The 17,889-nt window shown below is 37.9% G+C and overlaps 1 protein-coding gene across 1 annotated transcript in view; it reads right to left on the reverse strand.

Moving 5' to 3' along the window:
• Positions 1-17,889, reverse strand: part of LOC140936884 (cytosolic carboxypeptidase 1-like) — a 35,608-nt gene that overhangs the window by 13,178 nt on the left and 4,541 nt on the right. Inside the window, exons 4-16 of the mRNA XM_073386389.1 lie at positions 15,518-15,581; positions 13,432-13,575; positions 10,773-10,904; positions 10,101-10,194; positions 9,337-9,374; positions 8,683-8,829; positions 7,967-8,041; positions 6,799-6,969; positions 5,592-5,782; positions 4,025-4,170; positions 2,277-2,504; positions 1,110-1,289; positions 496-589 (exon numbers count right to left, since the gene is read on the reverse strand). Coding sequence (XP_073242490.1) covers positions 496-589; positions 1,110-1,289; positions 2,277-2,504; positions 4,025-4,170; positions 5,592-5,782; positions 6,799-6,969; positions 7,967-8,041; positions 8,683-8,829; positions 9,337-9,374; positions 10,101-10,194; positions 10,773-10,904; positions 13,432-13,575; positions 15,518-15,581 — 1,704 coding nt within the window. The remainder of the gene's footprint in view (positions 1-495; positions 590-1,109; positions 1,290-2,276; positions 2,505-4,024; positions 4,171-5,591; positions 5,783-6,798; positions 6,970-7,966; positions 8,042-8,682; positions 8,830-9,336; positions 9,375-10,100; positions 10,195-10,772; positions 10,905-13,431; positions 13,576-15,517; positions 15,582-17,889) is intronic.

A 17,889-nucleotide genomic window follows, 5' to 3' on the forward strand; every position in this document is an offset into this window, starting at 1 on the left:
CTATTTAAATTTTGACAAATTTTGTGACACAGCTCCTTTAAGCTTACCAGTCAGGTGTTCTGCTGAAACGGATGGCACGCCCTTTTACTAGTCGACAAATCCAAAACGTGGAAGAAAATTTACTGGACTTTAATTTTCTCTAACAAAACGCAGGGAATGATTGATGAATGAAATGAAACTGAGGAAACTCGAAAATTCTTGGGTCCTACAACTAGTGCATATCTTTTGGTTCTTTTGCAATTTGGAGCTGTACCTGTGTATAGCTTCTAGAAGCTACACGTCAGCTATAACCAGTCAATATTATATATGACAATTCTTCATTTAAATTTCTAAATTGTTAATACAGTTTCATAACGTAAATGTTGCATCACATGTAATTTTTTGTTTTTCTTTTGTTTTTGATTATGGTAATTTATGCTAATGAAGTTGAACAAAGGAAAAGTAAATATTACCTGAGATAAAAAATCAACGACAACGTAAACACCAAATTCTGACCTGAATAGCTTTTCGAAGATTCCCACTTTCAAACCTTGACTCAAACTTCAGAGGTTTGGCTGTCTCTTCAGGAGATCTTTCACCCTCCGATATACTGTAATAAGAACAAGGTTAAACGACTTACACCTAACACTGTATACACATCCAAAGGATTTCGTTCAAACTAAAACATTAGAGCTCCATTACTGTAATGAGTGTCTCCCACATTTATAGCAATAACAGTGGCCAGGTATTTGAGAGGTTAAGCATCACGTTTACGTCAAACGGCAAACGCGAATTTATACCACGTGACCAAGTTTCCTCTTTCCTTGTCGATTACTGTTCATTATTTCCAAACATAAATTAGTAGTTTCACGACATTTTTTTCCATACGAATTGTTTTGCGCTTTTTTAATCTGTTCATTTTCTATTTTGAGAAATTCTCAACATGAAGCCAGGGTTGTCACTAGGATTTTAAGTTGCCGGGTAAACAAAAAAAGAAGGCGGGGAATCCGGGGCCACGTTCATAGTAGCCGCGGGAAATCTCCGGCCCCCGCCTCTTAATGACAGCCCTGATGAAGCTTAAACTCTCTATTACCGTATAACGTATTTCAGTATGCCGAGGTACGACAAACCTGGAGTTGCTAGGTTTATGGGCGTGTCCAAACTTGAGCTGCTCCTTGGCTACCGCTAACAAACAGTTATCGTCGGCATCGGGGTCCTGCTGCTTCATTATTCGATCCAAGTCAAAAACAACTTTGTTTATGACTCTTTGAGGATGAATTTGACGCTCAATATCCCTGAAGATCATAGTTCTGGAAAAAGGGGGAAAACAGAATGCGTTGCAAACTGGGTTCTCATTCCAAATTCCAGGAATTTAGCAAGAGTAAAATAAAAAATTAAAGGTTTTTTATTGGGTTAATTTCCGAAAGAAAATTATTCATAGCCTTAATTCTTCCACTGCATTCTACGCCCCAGTCACACAATAAATTATTCGCTCCAAATTCCAGACGTTTTCCCGGAGTGGTGGAAAAGAAAGACATTCTGCGAGGGTCTTAAAAGGCCCTGGGGCCCGTTTCTCGAAAGTCCCGGTAACTTTCCGGGCCCGAAATCAAATACTCAGATCGAAATATAAAGAATAAGAGCGCGGGTTCTGGCTAACAAACAACTCCATTTTGTTTCACTAACTGATAGTTTTATCATGCTAGATGCAAAACTATTGAAACCTCGATCTTTAATGGAAACGGAGACAGCTTACCGGGCCCGTTAATTATCGGGACTTTCGAGAAACGGGCCTCAGGACCCCGTGGAGAAAGTTTTTAATTTTTAATTACGCGGTAAAATGAACCCTGCGTGTTAGCATCGAAAGAGCTTAGCACGTAAGGTTTAACAAATATCCATGAGTCCGCGCTGGATGCTCGGTGAAAGAGAGACGAAACTTCACGGATACGAACAATTAAATAATCATCCCTTCAGAGCACTCCAAGCTGCGACCGTTTGGCTCGCCATGGCGTATAAAAAATGGCAACTAAAATTACATTGAAAGTGGCCAATAAGGCGACGTGTTTTCGGCGTAGAAACGTGAGAAGCTGTAGCGTTTTAATTAATAAATGGTTACAGTAAGATGGAAACATTTGCATGGCATTTTGTAACAGACTGTTATCTGTGTTTTAAATGGTTTTCATGTCACCAGCTGGACTAAAGTGTTCACTTTGAGAAAGTTCGCCCCTATTAATACATTATGATAAACATCATTTCAAGCTACAAGCCTACGTGTAGTGGACTATAGGCGACTCGCATACCTCTGAAGCCCTGTTTTCTTCTGTCCCAAAGGTTCAGGTTCCACTGGTGGGTAGTGTCCATAAATATCAGGAGCGGGTGTCTTGATAATTGGCAGGACGCTCTTGCACTGTCCGTAGTTATCAGCAGTGGGATTGTCATCTGAGTAAGCTCTTTCGTCTTCTGTAAGCTCTTCCTGTGTTGCTGTGCCTTGCGTCATCGTTTCACTCGCTTTTGAATGGTTAGGTGGACTTTGGGAGATTGAAACACAAAATAAGAAAAATCAAGGATGGAGTAGCTTTTTTGTTCATCTCGCCTGAGTAAAGTGGGTACCCTGTGAGCAGAGGTTTCTGTCCGGTATGGCGTTTTAGCTTTTACGAAGTCGTTCTCGTCACTAGTCAGTCGCGTAGTTGGTTTGTTTACGCCCCCAGTTTCTCTCGGAGGGAGGTGGAGGTAAACAAACCAACAACGCAACCGACTAGCGACGAGAACGACTTCGTGAAAGCTAAAAGCCATGCTGGAAAGAAGCCTCTGCTCCCATGGTAGTTTTAAGGAAAGATAAAAAGCGAGAATAAAGGCAGCCACACAGTTTTCTGGAAAATACATCGCTACCCTTTACTGTAAAATTGAATCAGTAGTCTTTACTGAAACAGAATAATAGTTATCGCCGCAAACTAAAGCCCATACATGTGTTTTCAGAAGCTTCCCAAACGGAATGGCCCGAACCATTTGATTTTCCAACCGGAATTTCCGGTTTTCCTATGTAAATGGATATTACCCCTTGTGTGAATAGCGAGACAATAACTACGCTTGAAAAAATTCTTCGTAAAATTTCACCCTCCTTGAAACAAATATTTTGGTAAAACATGAGAACACTGTAATGTAAGTGAACATCACGACAAAACAGGCAAGTATAGTAATAGCCCTGTCACGTTTGTCACGCAGGATGGTTTTGCCGTCCTGTGGAGTAAGCTAACCGGTAATTACCAGTAGCGGATCCAGACCTTCAGTTAAGGGGAGGGGGTGGGGCGACGGTCTCAAAAAAAAATTTTTCCGGCCCCTCGGGCCTCAGTTTGGTCTAAAAATAAAGGGAGGGAGGGCGGACCCCTCCTTTGGATCCGCCACTGATTACTTATGAACCATGCAGGCAATCGCTTGTTGGCTACGTACACACGGCACCGGATAAATAGCTGAAAAAGTTGACCGAACACTTCGTTAACACGGGACCGTTCAATATTTATTTACACGGGCCATTGAACGTCTAGGCGTCTTACTTTTCTTTATTTCGTGTGAACTGAACACCTAAACGCTCAAATTTTAAACGGGTCGTCCGGTGGTGTGAGAACGTAGCCGTGTAAGGTGGGTAGTGCTACAGTTGTACAATTTAATTTAAAGATGGTGCGATTTTCGTATGACCTTGAAATCAAAATGCGCGAACAAAACAGAAACAACAAACGAACGGAAATGGAGGGATTTGATTGGTTTATTGAACGGATATAAACGCGTGTGGCTCTTGGTTGATTAAGCGAACGCTCGGGTGGAAAAACTTCATGCCCGAGAACTTTCTAGAAATCAACCCATACTTCGTTTTGACGTCATACTGCAAAGGACTGGCCAATCGAACAATGCCTTCTCCATATTAAGGTTTTCTTTAGCGGGAAAACGATAAAACAAATAAAACAAATACCAAACACTTACCCAAACCATTTTTCAAGGTCATACGAAAATCGCTCTAGCTCTTCACTTCAGATTATAAAAGTATTTAACACACCTATCAAAATTCATGGAATCAAGCTGGTTTGACAAGCAGTTTGGTCCCGTAGGTGAGCATGATAACGGCTCCTCAGCACCTGTTGGTATCACGATTGGATATGACACAAATGTCTCATCATCCTCCATAGGTTCTGCAGTCTCAACCTGTCAAATCAACAGCCAGTGAGTGAATGGATGATTCGTTCGAGTTTAAATAGAGAGCAGTCACCGATGACCGAAGAAACGCGTCGGCAGCTTTACTCAGAGAAGTCAGTTACTATTTCCCCCTTGAATTGAAGCTGGGAATGGAGTATTAAATTAAAGAAAGGCTTTGTCAAATTCAAGCTCAAATTCAATTTGATGGACTTGAACATATGTTTTGCCTCACTTGTATTCACCGACTAGCTGGGTTATGGATCGAAGGAATGATTGACTGACTGACAGACTGATTGATTGATTCATTCATTCACTGACTGACTTAGTGACTGAATGACTGACTAGTTGACTGACTCACAAAATGTTCAATGACTGACTGCCTCAGTGACTGATTGACTTACTAACCATTGACAGATGATTGATTAATTACTGTTTGACTGATTTACTGACACTGACTGACTGACTTACTGACTAGGTGATTGATTCACTTGCTAACTGGCCAACTGGTCAATTCGGTCAGCGGTCAGCGATGATGATGGCCGTGTCTTTTGACGCTGGCTAGTTTTGTGTTATTTGTTTCCTTTTTTGTGTGTTTAAATAATTTAGTTTCTCGTGTTGGTGTCTTTTATTTGAATATGTCAAAGAAAGGAAAGAAGTAAGACGTGTGCGTGTGTGTGCGTGCGTGCGTGCGTGCGTGCGTGTTTGTGTTTTAATCAATAACAAAGCTATAATAGATAAAAACAATCCGGTTAAAGGGCCATAATTAGTTTTCTATAATGTGCCCTTCTCCATTCTAACCTTCTTTCTTCTTTTTATTATGTACACGTAGTTTAATCAACCTTGTACTAACTGATATTGTACAACTAATGTATTATCTATAGGATGGAGTAAAAAATAAAATACAAATACAATACAACTGGCCAACTGCTTAATTGACGTGCTGACTAGTCATCTTAGAGACTTACACACTGTCTTTGTAAATGGATAACTTAAATTGACTCACTCGATAAAAGAATTGAGCAACAGCCTACTCGCATGACTGACGGAGAGGGCCAAGAACAACAGCAGCAAGGAACAGCTTTTTTCAATAACAATGACCTCCCATTATCTATTCTCACCGCATACATAATTGGCCCGTGACGCAGGAAATAAGTAAGTCCTTTAAATTCCATCGTATTGGGCCTGCGCGTTGAAGGCATGATGCATTACGGCCCTTGCTTAGAATTGCTCGGTGTTGGCCGCCTCTTAGCCAGTTCAACGGAGTTTAGTGGAAACGACTTCAAAGTATCGCCCCTCCCACCTCCCCTGGTGGCGGTTGACGTCGCATACCCTCATTATTCGGCACTGACCTGTTCGCCAACGTCTTTAAAAATCGTTTCGCTCACGTGTTAGGTCACTTTCCTAAATTCTTTTGCCTAATCAGTACCCACCTGAAATTCAAACAGCTCTGGAAAGAACTTTTCATACATAACCAAATCATCTCTTGGCTTTGGTTTATTCTCCTTGGGTGCGTTCCTCTCAGGTTTTGTAGTTTTTCCACTATCAGACATTTCTTTGTCATCTTGACTGGTGCTACCACTCTCATCATCTTCTTCCTCAGATTCAATCTCTGACGATTCACCTGGTTTGAAAAAATCAAATTACAGAATGGTGAATGTGGTTCTGTTTGCTGAAAACGATTGTTTTTCTATATTTTTTATAACACGATGTCTCTGACAAAACACCCGAACATTGACAATAATAGCCTTAGGCCCTTCAAATTGGTCTTTTAAATAAATTTTGTAAATTAAAACGTTTCTGTGAAATTAAGTGCCCACAAAGATAAGGAACAACAAGGAAAGTCAAGTGACACCAAAAAATGTAATGTATCCAGATATTTTTGAATCCGCAAAATTTTCTTTGTGGCTTCAAAAACTTCCCACGTCCAGACGTGTACCCAGGACTCCTCTGAGAATATTGGCATCAGAGTATGCGTCGTTAGGCGCGCGAAATTTGTATCTAGAATTATGGCATAATGAGCCCAGAAATCAAAGAAAAATGCGAAGAGTAAGGTTGACTCCTCGACGAGTAAGAGAGAGAACCTGGGAACGAGGTTGCCATGTTAAATACAGTATTCACGGTAATGAACTGGCCCGGATTTCCGGATTTAGCGTCCACACGATTCCGGATTCATAGCGTATTCAAAAATTTCCACTCTGGAGAGCGGATTCAAAAAGTTGCGGATTCGTTTGCCGGATTCACTGGCTACGTGTGGACGGAAGCCGTATCCAGAAAAAGATTAGTCTGCTACACAGCCGTTTTTAGTGTCGTCACGCAAGAGCGTTGCGTGACGACACTAAAAACGGCTGTGTAGCAGACTAGGAAAAGATGCGGATTCAAAAATTTCTGGATACGTGTGGACAGGGCCTTAAAGAATGCGAAGGATTCTCACGAAGGTAACGCGCAGGTTCAGAAAAAAAAGTGTTTTTGGAAAAAGTACACTTGTAAAGCACCTCACTGAATGAAGACACGTGCATACTTCTAAAAGACTGCTTAAGAGGAAGCACAGTGCATTTGTGATTTATGGATACTGAAGATTTTACTACTAGTTCCTATCACGGCGTTCTCAGGATAAGACAGAAAACTGCTTTTACTCACCTTCTCCACTATCATCCTGTAGATCTTCAGCAGTTGAATGGGCAGCACTGTCCAAATCCAACAAAGCAAATGTTATTGGTGATGACAGAGTTGATACTGGCAACTTGTTGGTGGGAAAACACCTCCGCAATATCTGGCTGCTGAGGTTGTTGACGCCTTCAAGTTCGCGACCTATGAGAAACATGACTGGTGACTAACAGGAATAGGCAAACGTGAATCTCTCAGTCTCCCAGTGAAACACTCCACACATCATTAACGACCACAATATATACATTTATCTAAAAGAGGGAGTTCTCTTGAGATCCAACAACATCCATACAACAACTACAGTGAACAAGTAACTCTTTAACAAGACACTACGATGAACAAGCCTAGCCGCTTCATGTTGACTTAGGGCAGATTAATCTTGAGTTTTATTTGGGGTACGGTTCGCACAATTTCAGACGAACAAATTTCAAGGACTTTTCAAGGACTTTTGAGCACCTTATTGCTAAAACACTGAATGGAGTCATTACGTTGATCACATCATTTTATATTACTTTCTGTAACAACACTTTGTAAAATGGCAGCAGTCGTTGGGTATGACTTGCAGCTGCATATGAGGTACAGAAATAGCATTTGAACAAAAATAAGGTAATTTCATGCAAAAAATGTTTTTACGTTACCCGTGAGTTTTACAGGTTCTTACATCGAGGATGAGGCAAATTTCCCTCGTTAAGATTATCTAATTTCACAGAAATAGTGTGGTGTAAACACGGTAGTGAATTTCAAGGACTTTTTAAGACCTAATAAAGAAATCAAGTACTTTTTAAGGACCTTAACCGAATTCAAGGACTTTTCAAGACGACTACTAACATTCAAGACCTTTTCAAGGTTGTACGAGCCATGAGGGGGTTTTAAATCCAGAATCAGAGCTCTCATTACATGTCACACACTGATATAACTGATCAAAATGCTCACTTGTTACCGCACTGTGTATAAAGAGCATTTTCACATGAAACCACACCCGTCATATTGGTGTTCAAAAACAATGAAATAGCGGCCATGTTGGTGTTCCTAACCAGTCCTGTGAGAGTTGAACTTTTTAAAAAAAATCAATGACTCGCATGAGCTTAAGACTTACAGAAAAGTGCAGCCTGCCTTTCTTTTCAGTCTAAAGCAAACTTACATTCTAAAGTTTCCAGAGACAATGTATAGAGGGTCTTGATACCGTCTGCTTGAATAAATGCCTTCTTGCCAGTTCCTGTACATATGTATGATCAGTTAGTAGACGAATAATATACTACTGTTTTAGTTTCCTTTGTTATCATACGTTTACTCACTACCTTTCTTCTCATTGACCATACGAGCCTACAGTTAAAAATTAATGCAACCTAATGAATACATGTAGTTTTCTGCTAGCAGGTTACTAATTACATTTAGCCCGTTGGTCGCATGCACAATGCAGCACTGCACTGATTTACATGTACCATGACAGCAATAATAATTATTACTTTTAAAAGCCTTAGAACTCCTGGTGGAATGCAAAACGTATTAGGAATTTCCCACTGGTCACACCACACTGGATGGGGCAAACAACAGTTTATCCAGCAGCTCTGTATAGTGCTTTGATTCAAACTGAGCATTTAATTAGCTCTTGAATAATATGTTCATTCACTCTTTTTAACTACTTATGTTTTTTTTTTTAAGAATTATAATAGAGATAATTTATTGCAAATGACATGAGATTGATAAAATACCCAACACCGCAGCATTAAAAGCCGAATTTTCATGAAAACAATTATTTTGGTTTACGTGTAACAGCAAACACAATGACTGAAAACTGTTCTTACTGCAATAATTTGTATTATCTTTAATGATTAAAACTTAATAATATCATCATACTTGACATGGTGATGTTCTTGATAACATTTAGAATGGCCTTTCTTATGTTGGTTTGTCTGTGATGATGATCAGTTCTCTGCCAATCACAAAACATCTGCAACAGCATTGGAACAGCTCCATAACTGACAGCTTTGGATGCACAGTTCTCTGTAATGTAAAAATCAATAACTTAGGCATAGCTTGGCTGTACATGAATAAGAATGTGCTCATAAGATTATCCTAAAGCACAAGAATACTTCAAAAGGAAAATCATATTGCAGGACAAAGACATCTTTAAGTGAGAAATAGTAAGGAGATAAAATGATCCAAAAATAACTTTCCTTATAGGTAGCAATAAACAGACAATAACCCGGTATAAAAGCATTTTTTTGTGTGCGAGGATGCATAAATTTACAAGTAAATTATTTTCTTGACATTGTGCTTTGTTAGTTGAAAGAGGACTCTGGTAAGAACCAGAGAGGAACATTAAAATGTGAGTAAAATTGTGGAGCTGTTGTTACTGTCCTATTGAAACAACAATACTAAAAAATATATTTAAAAAATATATTACTTAAATTATTACACGTAAATCTTGTGACTGACAGTATTATTGTACTTTCCTCAACATTATTATTGATGTTCTGTACAAAAAGAAAAGCCTTTGAAAAAACTTACTTGACTTAACAAGAGTGGCTAAAATCTCCAGCACTAACCTAATAATCATTGAAAAATAACATGATTGTTAAAATAACAATACAAATATTATTGTTATCATACTACTACATGAGAAATTTCTGCAATTTGATTGGCTTAGAGCAGTGGTATTTCAGCTTAATTTGAAATACCTACATGTGAAAATAACAAACCTTTTGCGAGTAGTAGTTTAAACAAATAATAGCATGATTTGTACGTGATATTTGGCATAAATACCACTCGCAATATTTCAAAATTGTCTCAAATTTCACTCGCCTAACGGCTCGTGAAATTACATATAACAATTTTGAAATCTCACTCGTGGTATTTATGCCAAACATCACTACAAATCATGCTATTACCTATACTAATTAATATTGTTATTATTATTATTATTATTACCATTATTGTTAGTAGTAGTAGTATATTATTTTTATTCCCTATCAGTCTCCTGTCAGCCTGTGACCTCAGATGCATCAGTTCTCCCAATAACCATAAGGCTGAATAACATAATCAATTTATTGGGGAATCACTCAGGGAACTCCTCAAGGCACAATAGAAGTGCTGTCTGATAGCCAGGGGCTAGTGGAACAACACATCAGGCTAGCATGTTTTAATTGAGCCGTTTGACAGATTTGCTGAGCCAAAGTAGATGTCAGTGAGAAGGGGGAAGGGGGTTGATAGACAGAGTTCTCATCAAGCACTCTGAGCTAGCTAGTAAAATTAAAGTACATTACAGTTCTCACTTTAAACAGATGACTCTCTTGTGACCACAGCTTGTAACAACTTTAAAAAGTACACCCACCGCTCCTGCCTTTGCCAAGGCGTTACAGTTAACAGCTGGCAGTTTGACAACAACAAAAAACACTTGATTACTTACATGAATTATAAATAGGCCATAATGAAAATAAACTGTACTATAAAATTGACAAAATAAGGAAAGCCCTTTGAACATGCCAATGATTTTTCAATTGCTAACTTAAATCTTATCAACTTCTACATTGCCGTAGTAGGCTTTCTGCCCTTGAAAACTACTGCAGTACAGGTGCTGTTTTTTTGCCACCATACAGACAATTAGGAAATGAAATTTCAATTTGAACACATGAAAGTTAACTTCGATTTGTTTCTGTGTTAACAAAACTTGAGAATTAATTTTATTAGGCTCAATTACCAGCAGCTGTTCAGGAAAATAAGCCCACACACACTGGACTTGGGAAAGCAATCGAAATAAAGTCCATTGTTTCATTTCTTTTTCACCTTGTTGGAAGTAAGTTTTACCAGATTTTACTCCTAATAATGCTAATACCTTAGAGAAGTGGCATTTCCTCTGCAATGCTTGATGTCAGTGGGTTGAAAAAATATGTATTCATTTACAGTAGAAAAAGTAGAGAGAAGGGAAAACATGGCTATAGACTTACAGTTAGCAGAGTATAGTTTAAGAACTTGTAAGGCTGGTTGAAGAACTTTAAAGAATGCAGTATTATTTTTGACGACATTCATTGTCACTTGAAGAGCACCTGTCAAACGAGCTTTAACGCACAGCTTACGATCTGAAGGGTAAAAAAGCACATAACATTACAGAAAGCACTTTGGAAACATTTATCACTTGCTTCATGATGGTCACTTAAGCTTATTGTCAATCAATGTGGTCCAATGTGGCAGGGATCGGCTGCTTGCTACCACAGCAACAGCAGACCACTGAGGGAACAGTTTCCTCCTCTAATATTTAACACTTACAATGCTTTGGATTGAAAACCACCAACCATCACGAGCGAGGTTCCTGATACGCCAATATGACTAACAACTACGGTGGTACAATAATAAATTATTAATGGTCCCAAACAGTAAATTGAGACCATTGCCTAATGAAAACCTGCAGTACGCAGTCGATATGTCACCAGCAATATCTTACGTCAATGTGTAAGCGACTACCGTGAGACTGACACTGTAATAAACTACACATTATGATAGACAATGGCTGTGGTCACACTTGGGATTTAACATTGGTAAAAGGCTTTAACCGTGGTAAAAAGGACGTAAAAAAAACTTTACTATAGTAAAACTCATTAGTTGACTTAACACATTCTAGATGGTTTCCCAACAGAAATGTGTCACTCAAATGATGAGCCTGAGGACAGGTGATAATTCTTACGACATTCCATGAATGTTTTATTTTTTATCCAGTTACATGACTGTCTGTACATCATACATTCACTGAAAATTGTGCCGCTGCTTATACTGCTTCTATCCCATTATTTTCTCGGGCAAATATAAGCGGTCCATGCTGAATTACTTCGCGGCCATGATCGTCTGAAAAACCGCCCGGTGGGATCACGAAACTATTGAGGAATGGTGGAACTCTAAAGTGAAAAGAACATGCAGGTTTCTTTAAAAAAGCGTGCCAACCAAAATCCATATACAGACAATACATAGAAAAAATGTGGCTACATGGAATAATAAACACTTGAATTGAATGATTTACTTCTGAATTTATGCTCGACTCAGAAATGAAACACGAACATTAGATGTAGGCGTATGATTCTTTGAAATCCAGAATTTATTGTGGACTTGCCTTGAATGAAAGTGAAAATTGTCTGAGTCACTGTGATATCTCTACTGTACTGTTTGGCACGAAAAAAGGAAAAGAATAGACTGGCGGCGCCAAAAATACATATATAAGTATTCAGCAGTGTGACACTCAGGGAATGCATCTCAAATAATGCGACTAGATGTCAACTGAATAAACAAAGTTTAGATATATCAGCGATAAACCATATCATTTTAGGAAAGTTTACTATAGTAAACTTTGCTTTCATCCTACCGCCGTTGCCACCGCAACAGACTAGATCTGTGTTTAACATAGTAAAATGAGAAAAGCCGGTCACATTAGAAAACGTGTTTACAGTAGTAAACTCGACTTTACTATAGTAAAAAAGCCCAAGTGTGACCACAGCCAATATCACTCATAACATTTTTTTTTTCATCCATCCTGTCATAACCTTTCAGCAGTTTCCTTCAAATGCATGACACTTTTTTTCATTGACAGGCAGTGTAACTCTCACACTTTTTTTTAAGTTCTCTAAAATGTTTATTGTTACCCTGTTAGGTCAATGAGTAAAAAACAAATTTTACGACTTCTACTCCTAAATATAACCAACTTGAAAATAAAGGGGATGGAAAACTTTGTCATGTTTGACAATGGTTCTCTGACAAATGCACAAGTTCTCCATAAATCGTTAAAAGCTTGATTTACATGTACATGTATTTGCACTTGAGACTTGCCAATGATTGACTCAAAACTTTAACAAAACATGTAAAAAAATTGTGAAAGCAACTTAAACATTCTTCTTACATGTACAAAGGTTTAATAGACAAGAATCAAAAATCAAAATTACTTGTGAAATATTATGTTTCTGAGTTATGCTTCTTAATTTAAACAAGCAAACCTCTTAAGATGGCTAACAAAGAAGCAATCCATGTAGGTAAAATACAGTCTATATCTTTGGCTTCCTGCCTTGCTACCATGTATGTTTTCACAAATCAGTATGTTATTAGTAACAAAAAAATAACACACTGGTTTTTTAATCGGGGTTCATACACTTCTTCAGACATAGAATTCAAGGACTTTTCAAGGACTTTCAAAGGCCCCATTATTAAATTTCAAGGACCTAATAAGTTACTTTTAAGACAGATTCCAAATAAATTATGAAAAAATGAAAATATTTTGTCATGCACAATCAGTATCATCTACAATGTGAATGCATGAATTAACTGATGCAATAGCACTGGTAACTATTCCAGACCTCAGCCTTTTACATCACAGGCTATCCATACCTGACTTTCGTTTCCTTAATGCTGATTACTTTTTATTCTTGACTGTTGGTTTCAGACTGGTTTTTTCCAAAGTTTTTTGGACAATTGAAAATGCTCCTCAATTAAACTTCAAGGTCCAAAATGAACAAAAGAGAATTTCAAGGACTTTCAAGGCCTTGAAAAAGGACTCTAAAAGTTCAAAGGCTTTAGAGGATACATACAAGCCCTCTTTAATTGACTTGAAAGGCATGTACAGTATTTTACCTTTGGGTCCCACTTTAGTCAGAATAACATGGCTCAATAGCAGGATTTCCTCTGCACAGACTGAGGTGTCTTTACTTGTGTTTACAACAACTCTCAGAATAATATCCACAGTTCCCTTGGCAGCAAGAACAGAGGCTCTTTTTCCTAAAGGAATAAACACTTGAGTGAGGTTTATATTAAAGAACCAGTCACAAGCAACCATAGTGTAATTAAAATTAGTCTCACACTATTGACTGATAAAGACCAGCAAGATGCAGTTGAAATATCACAATCCATAACAAAAGAACTACATGGACATACAATGTATATATTATTCATTAAAAATATTAATTTCTCCGTTCCTGATTGGCTAAAATCCCACACATAACTCATCATTACCAGCTACTGTCAACCAAATTTGGAAGAATTTTATGATGTGTGAAAAATGACGTCAATATTGTGCAGCATGATCACCAGATTATTGAACAATTAACCAAGAAGACCCGGGGATGAGGTTGAGTTGTTTTGGAAGTTAGTACAAAATGGTGGAACATACCACTTTTTTCACAAGGAAGAAATAGGCAAACTAATGAAACTATAATCATTCTGTTGGCTAAAAACATAGCAGGAACAGCAAGAAGACAACTTGACGGACAACATCTGGTATTTTGACAATACTGTATTTGCAGTACTGAATGTTACGAGTTCGTTTTGTGAGTGGCGGATAGTTAGTCTAAACAGAACGCAGGGTTGTCGGAACAGCAACAAGGTTATTTATTCCAAACGACCGTAGTAAATTCAACACGAAACTTCACAACAAGCATACGCTAGGCTTGTAAATTACAGTTCGACCACCGTCACACTTGATTAAACACGGCCTCTGCCAAATATACACGCGACCTCTGTCATTCTTCAATAAACACGGCCTCTGCCAAACTTTACACGTGACCTTTGTCACACTACAGTAAGCACGTACTCTCTTCTCAAAACAACCTTCCTAAAAGTTAAACTGATTTGCTTATATACTTATGAGCGTAAGACTCTAGAACTTTCCGGCTCAACCAAATAAAGTAACATTACGTCAAAAAACTATTTACAGCATCATACGTAAACGGCTTGAGAAACTGCTTAGTCACTATGATGCAAAACTAATTAAATATGCAAGAATATTCTAGACTAAATTAGTATACAGTCACGCAACAATTTTTCATAACACTGAACAACCCTTTATCTCCTAAAACTTGCCAATAAAAACACACTTTACATCGATAGAGGTAAGCATGTTTTAGCTTGTTTTTAAACCAGGAATTATTTGAATGAATAATAACACAATTATTGAATTTGGCTTTCGTATCCTCTGAAGAATTAAGAAGATCCCGGAGGGTGTTATCTGCCTCGGCCTAATTGGTTTCCGTGGATAACACCCTCCTCGATCTCCATAATTCTTCAGATGATACTCAGCCTCATCCAGTAATTGTTAAGTTTTATGAAACTTGTAAGCAATAAACAAGACTATGTACAGTGTACTTGTATTATACATAATACACCTGTACCACAATGAATATAACAGTCATTGTCCACGATAACAAACAAACTGCTTTTTTTGCCTTGCTGTTTTCTGTGTACTTTACTTTTCAAAGTCTATCAATTGATTGTATGAAAAGAGCGGTAATCTGGTTACAGCCTGGAATTATACATGTATGTTAAAACTCTGAGTTAGTGATTTCAGCGTTATAATCGCATCCAAGTTACCACAAATTTGATAAAGATCAAAGTTTAGGAGTTTTGTGCACATAATCTCTTAATTTCTAGGAATCCATGCTTCCTGGGCATTCAGCTTTCAAAATCTAAGTAAAAGCCCAAAGAGTGTCCAGGTTTCCGGAGGATGGCCATTTTAAGAAGAAATTCAAGGAAAATTCACCTTTTTATCTCTCACATGTATAATCCTAAAGGAAAAAAATTAGAGTGGATGCCCAGATTTCAATGTTTAGCTAAAAGCTCAAAAGTTAACCCATTGAGTAAGAATGAATAGTTCCCCAAATTAATTACAGAATTTTTTAACTTATACACAGCTGTATATTGTATAAGCTAAGAAAAGTAATCTCACCTGTAGTAAGCAATTCACAAAGGCAGCCCAAAATATTTAATGTCAGCTGAGTGTCCAAGGACATCTGAAATAAATATTTTTGTTAAAGGGATCAAATCTGTAGTACAGCTTACAGTAGTGAACAGTGCTAGATTATAATCAATGATTAATTAATTAATGACTTATCAACATGTTATGAAACTAGTCATCAGGCCCCAGTTGTTCAAAAGGTGGATAGTACTATGTGGATAAATTTCTATCCAGTGGATAGTGCAATTGGTTTCCCTAACGCTTATCCGCTGGATAGTGATTTATCCGGTGGATAGTGCTATCCAGCTTTTGAACAACCAGGCCCAGGGGTTTCAATAAGCACTGACGGCTGACGAAACGCACCGGCTACTTTGCTCAGAGAAGTTAGCTACTTTTTTCTAGAAAGAAGAAGCAACTAGTCTACTTTGAATAACTTCATAACCAAAAAATGCATCATAAAATCTGAATGAAAACAGTGTAGCTCAATTACGTCTCTCTTCTGACCGGTCAAAATGTTAATATTATACTCAAGGAGAATAACTTAACAAAATAACAACAGACAGATAATCATCTTAGCCAAGCAATGTCCATTGACAGGTCATTATTTTGAGCCCTGGTACAACTGTACTTGGCTATCATCAGCAGCAGAAGCATATAACCCTGAAACTCTATTCCAATTTTGGGTTTTTTTGGAGAGCCAATCAAAATTTACTTCCTAACATGGAATCACTGATATGAGAGACTGTCATGCTAGTGTTGTGAAACCTTGTATCGTGACGTAACAAAGAGCTACAAGAGCAATAATAACAGTTCTGTGTTATGGAGTAAATTTGACAAAAATCGGAATCCAAAATGACCATGATTGACTTAATTATTCTAGACAAGACAAAAGTCAACTAATAATTTTATTATTATGATAAGCATCTTACAGGCCTGGCTTAAAGATGAAAGCTAGTGTGTGCTCAAAAGAGTATGCATCAACATTATGTGAGCCTATTTGTTTACCTGATAGTTTTCGAAGGTTGTCATCTTAACATTAGGAGCAATACACAAAGTTGTTCAGAATTGTATATAGCATGTTTTGCAATGAACACTGAGACAGAAAAACTACAGTCCTCTACTTATCAAGTAAGAAGGTTATTTTTAGGGAAAGTATTTGCAAAGAAAATCATTCCTACACGCCATAGTGCACCTTAGCACGCGACAATGATAACACACTCATCAGCTCCACTAGCCGGCAGCCTAAATATAAAATAATGCTTTTGTCCATTGATTATGTTAAATAACAAATTTAAACAGCTTAATGTGTGCTATTGAGTCGTGGATGTACTTCGAGAACTGTTAAGGACTTAAAGAATTTGTAATTAGCTACTGTTCAGGAGGGTACCTTCAATTGTCTGATTCCATATTTGGACAAAAAAAAAACCCGTGCCTCTGATTGGACAGCTAAAGAAACCCACCATGGTTCCAAACAAAAAAGGGAATTTAGAAGCTTCAGCATTATATGGGTCTTATATGCTTCTGTCAGAAGGCAGCATGGCTGCTTTATGAAGGAACTGGAATGGTCACTCCTGATTCAAGTGTGCCTTTTGTTATAAGCTCAGGCTGCTCTTGGTAGCTCATAGTTTAACTCCTTTGTCATGCTTGTAAACTAATACTTCAGTAAACTAGTTTGCCCCCATCCGCTGGGATGTTTACTTTTTATGTTTACAAGTATTCAAAATAATTTGTTTCTGTCCTATTCAGGGCTTCTGATATTTCGCGCGGTCGCGGACCCGCGAAATTCAGGTATTTCCGCGAAATCCCGCGAAATTCCCCAAAAAACGCGAAATACCGCGAAATCTGCCGGAAATATTTCCAAATACATGTCGGCAAAACATGTTTAATACTTATCTTAGCTATAAGACCTGTTTTATTCACCCCAAACGTCCAAATTTATCTTGAAACTTCGTCACTGCAACGAGTAAACAACGTCCCAAAACTACCAGGCGTTTTTAGATTAACGTTGCGAAAAACTGGGCACTAACCATAATGTTTAATAGCTGTAGCATTCGCTCATTTCTCGAGCGAACTGTTGTTGAAAGAGCAAATGATTATCCCGGTTAAAAAAACGTTAAACAACGCTGGTCATATCGACGCAAAATTGATCGATTTTAGCGAAATTTCCCCCCAAAAAAATCCAACAAAATCGGCTGTTTTTTACTGATTGTTTCATGGCGAGGTTTCCCCCCGAAATTTCCCGTGAAATCGGCCGATTTTTCTGCAAATTTGCCTCTGAAAATCATCCGAAATTTGACTTTATTCCGCGAAAATCCCGCGAAATCAGCCGATTTTTCTGCGAATTTTGACTTTTTCCTGCAAAA

This window comes from Porites lutea, chromosome 5 (genome assembly GCF_958299795.1).
Source record: "Porites lutea chromosome 5, jaPorLute2.1, whole genome shotgun sequence".
Classification (NCBI taxonomy): Eukaryota; Metazoa; Cnidaria; class Anthozoa; order Scleractinia; family Poritidae; genus Porites; species Porites lutea.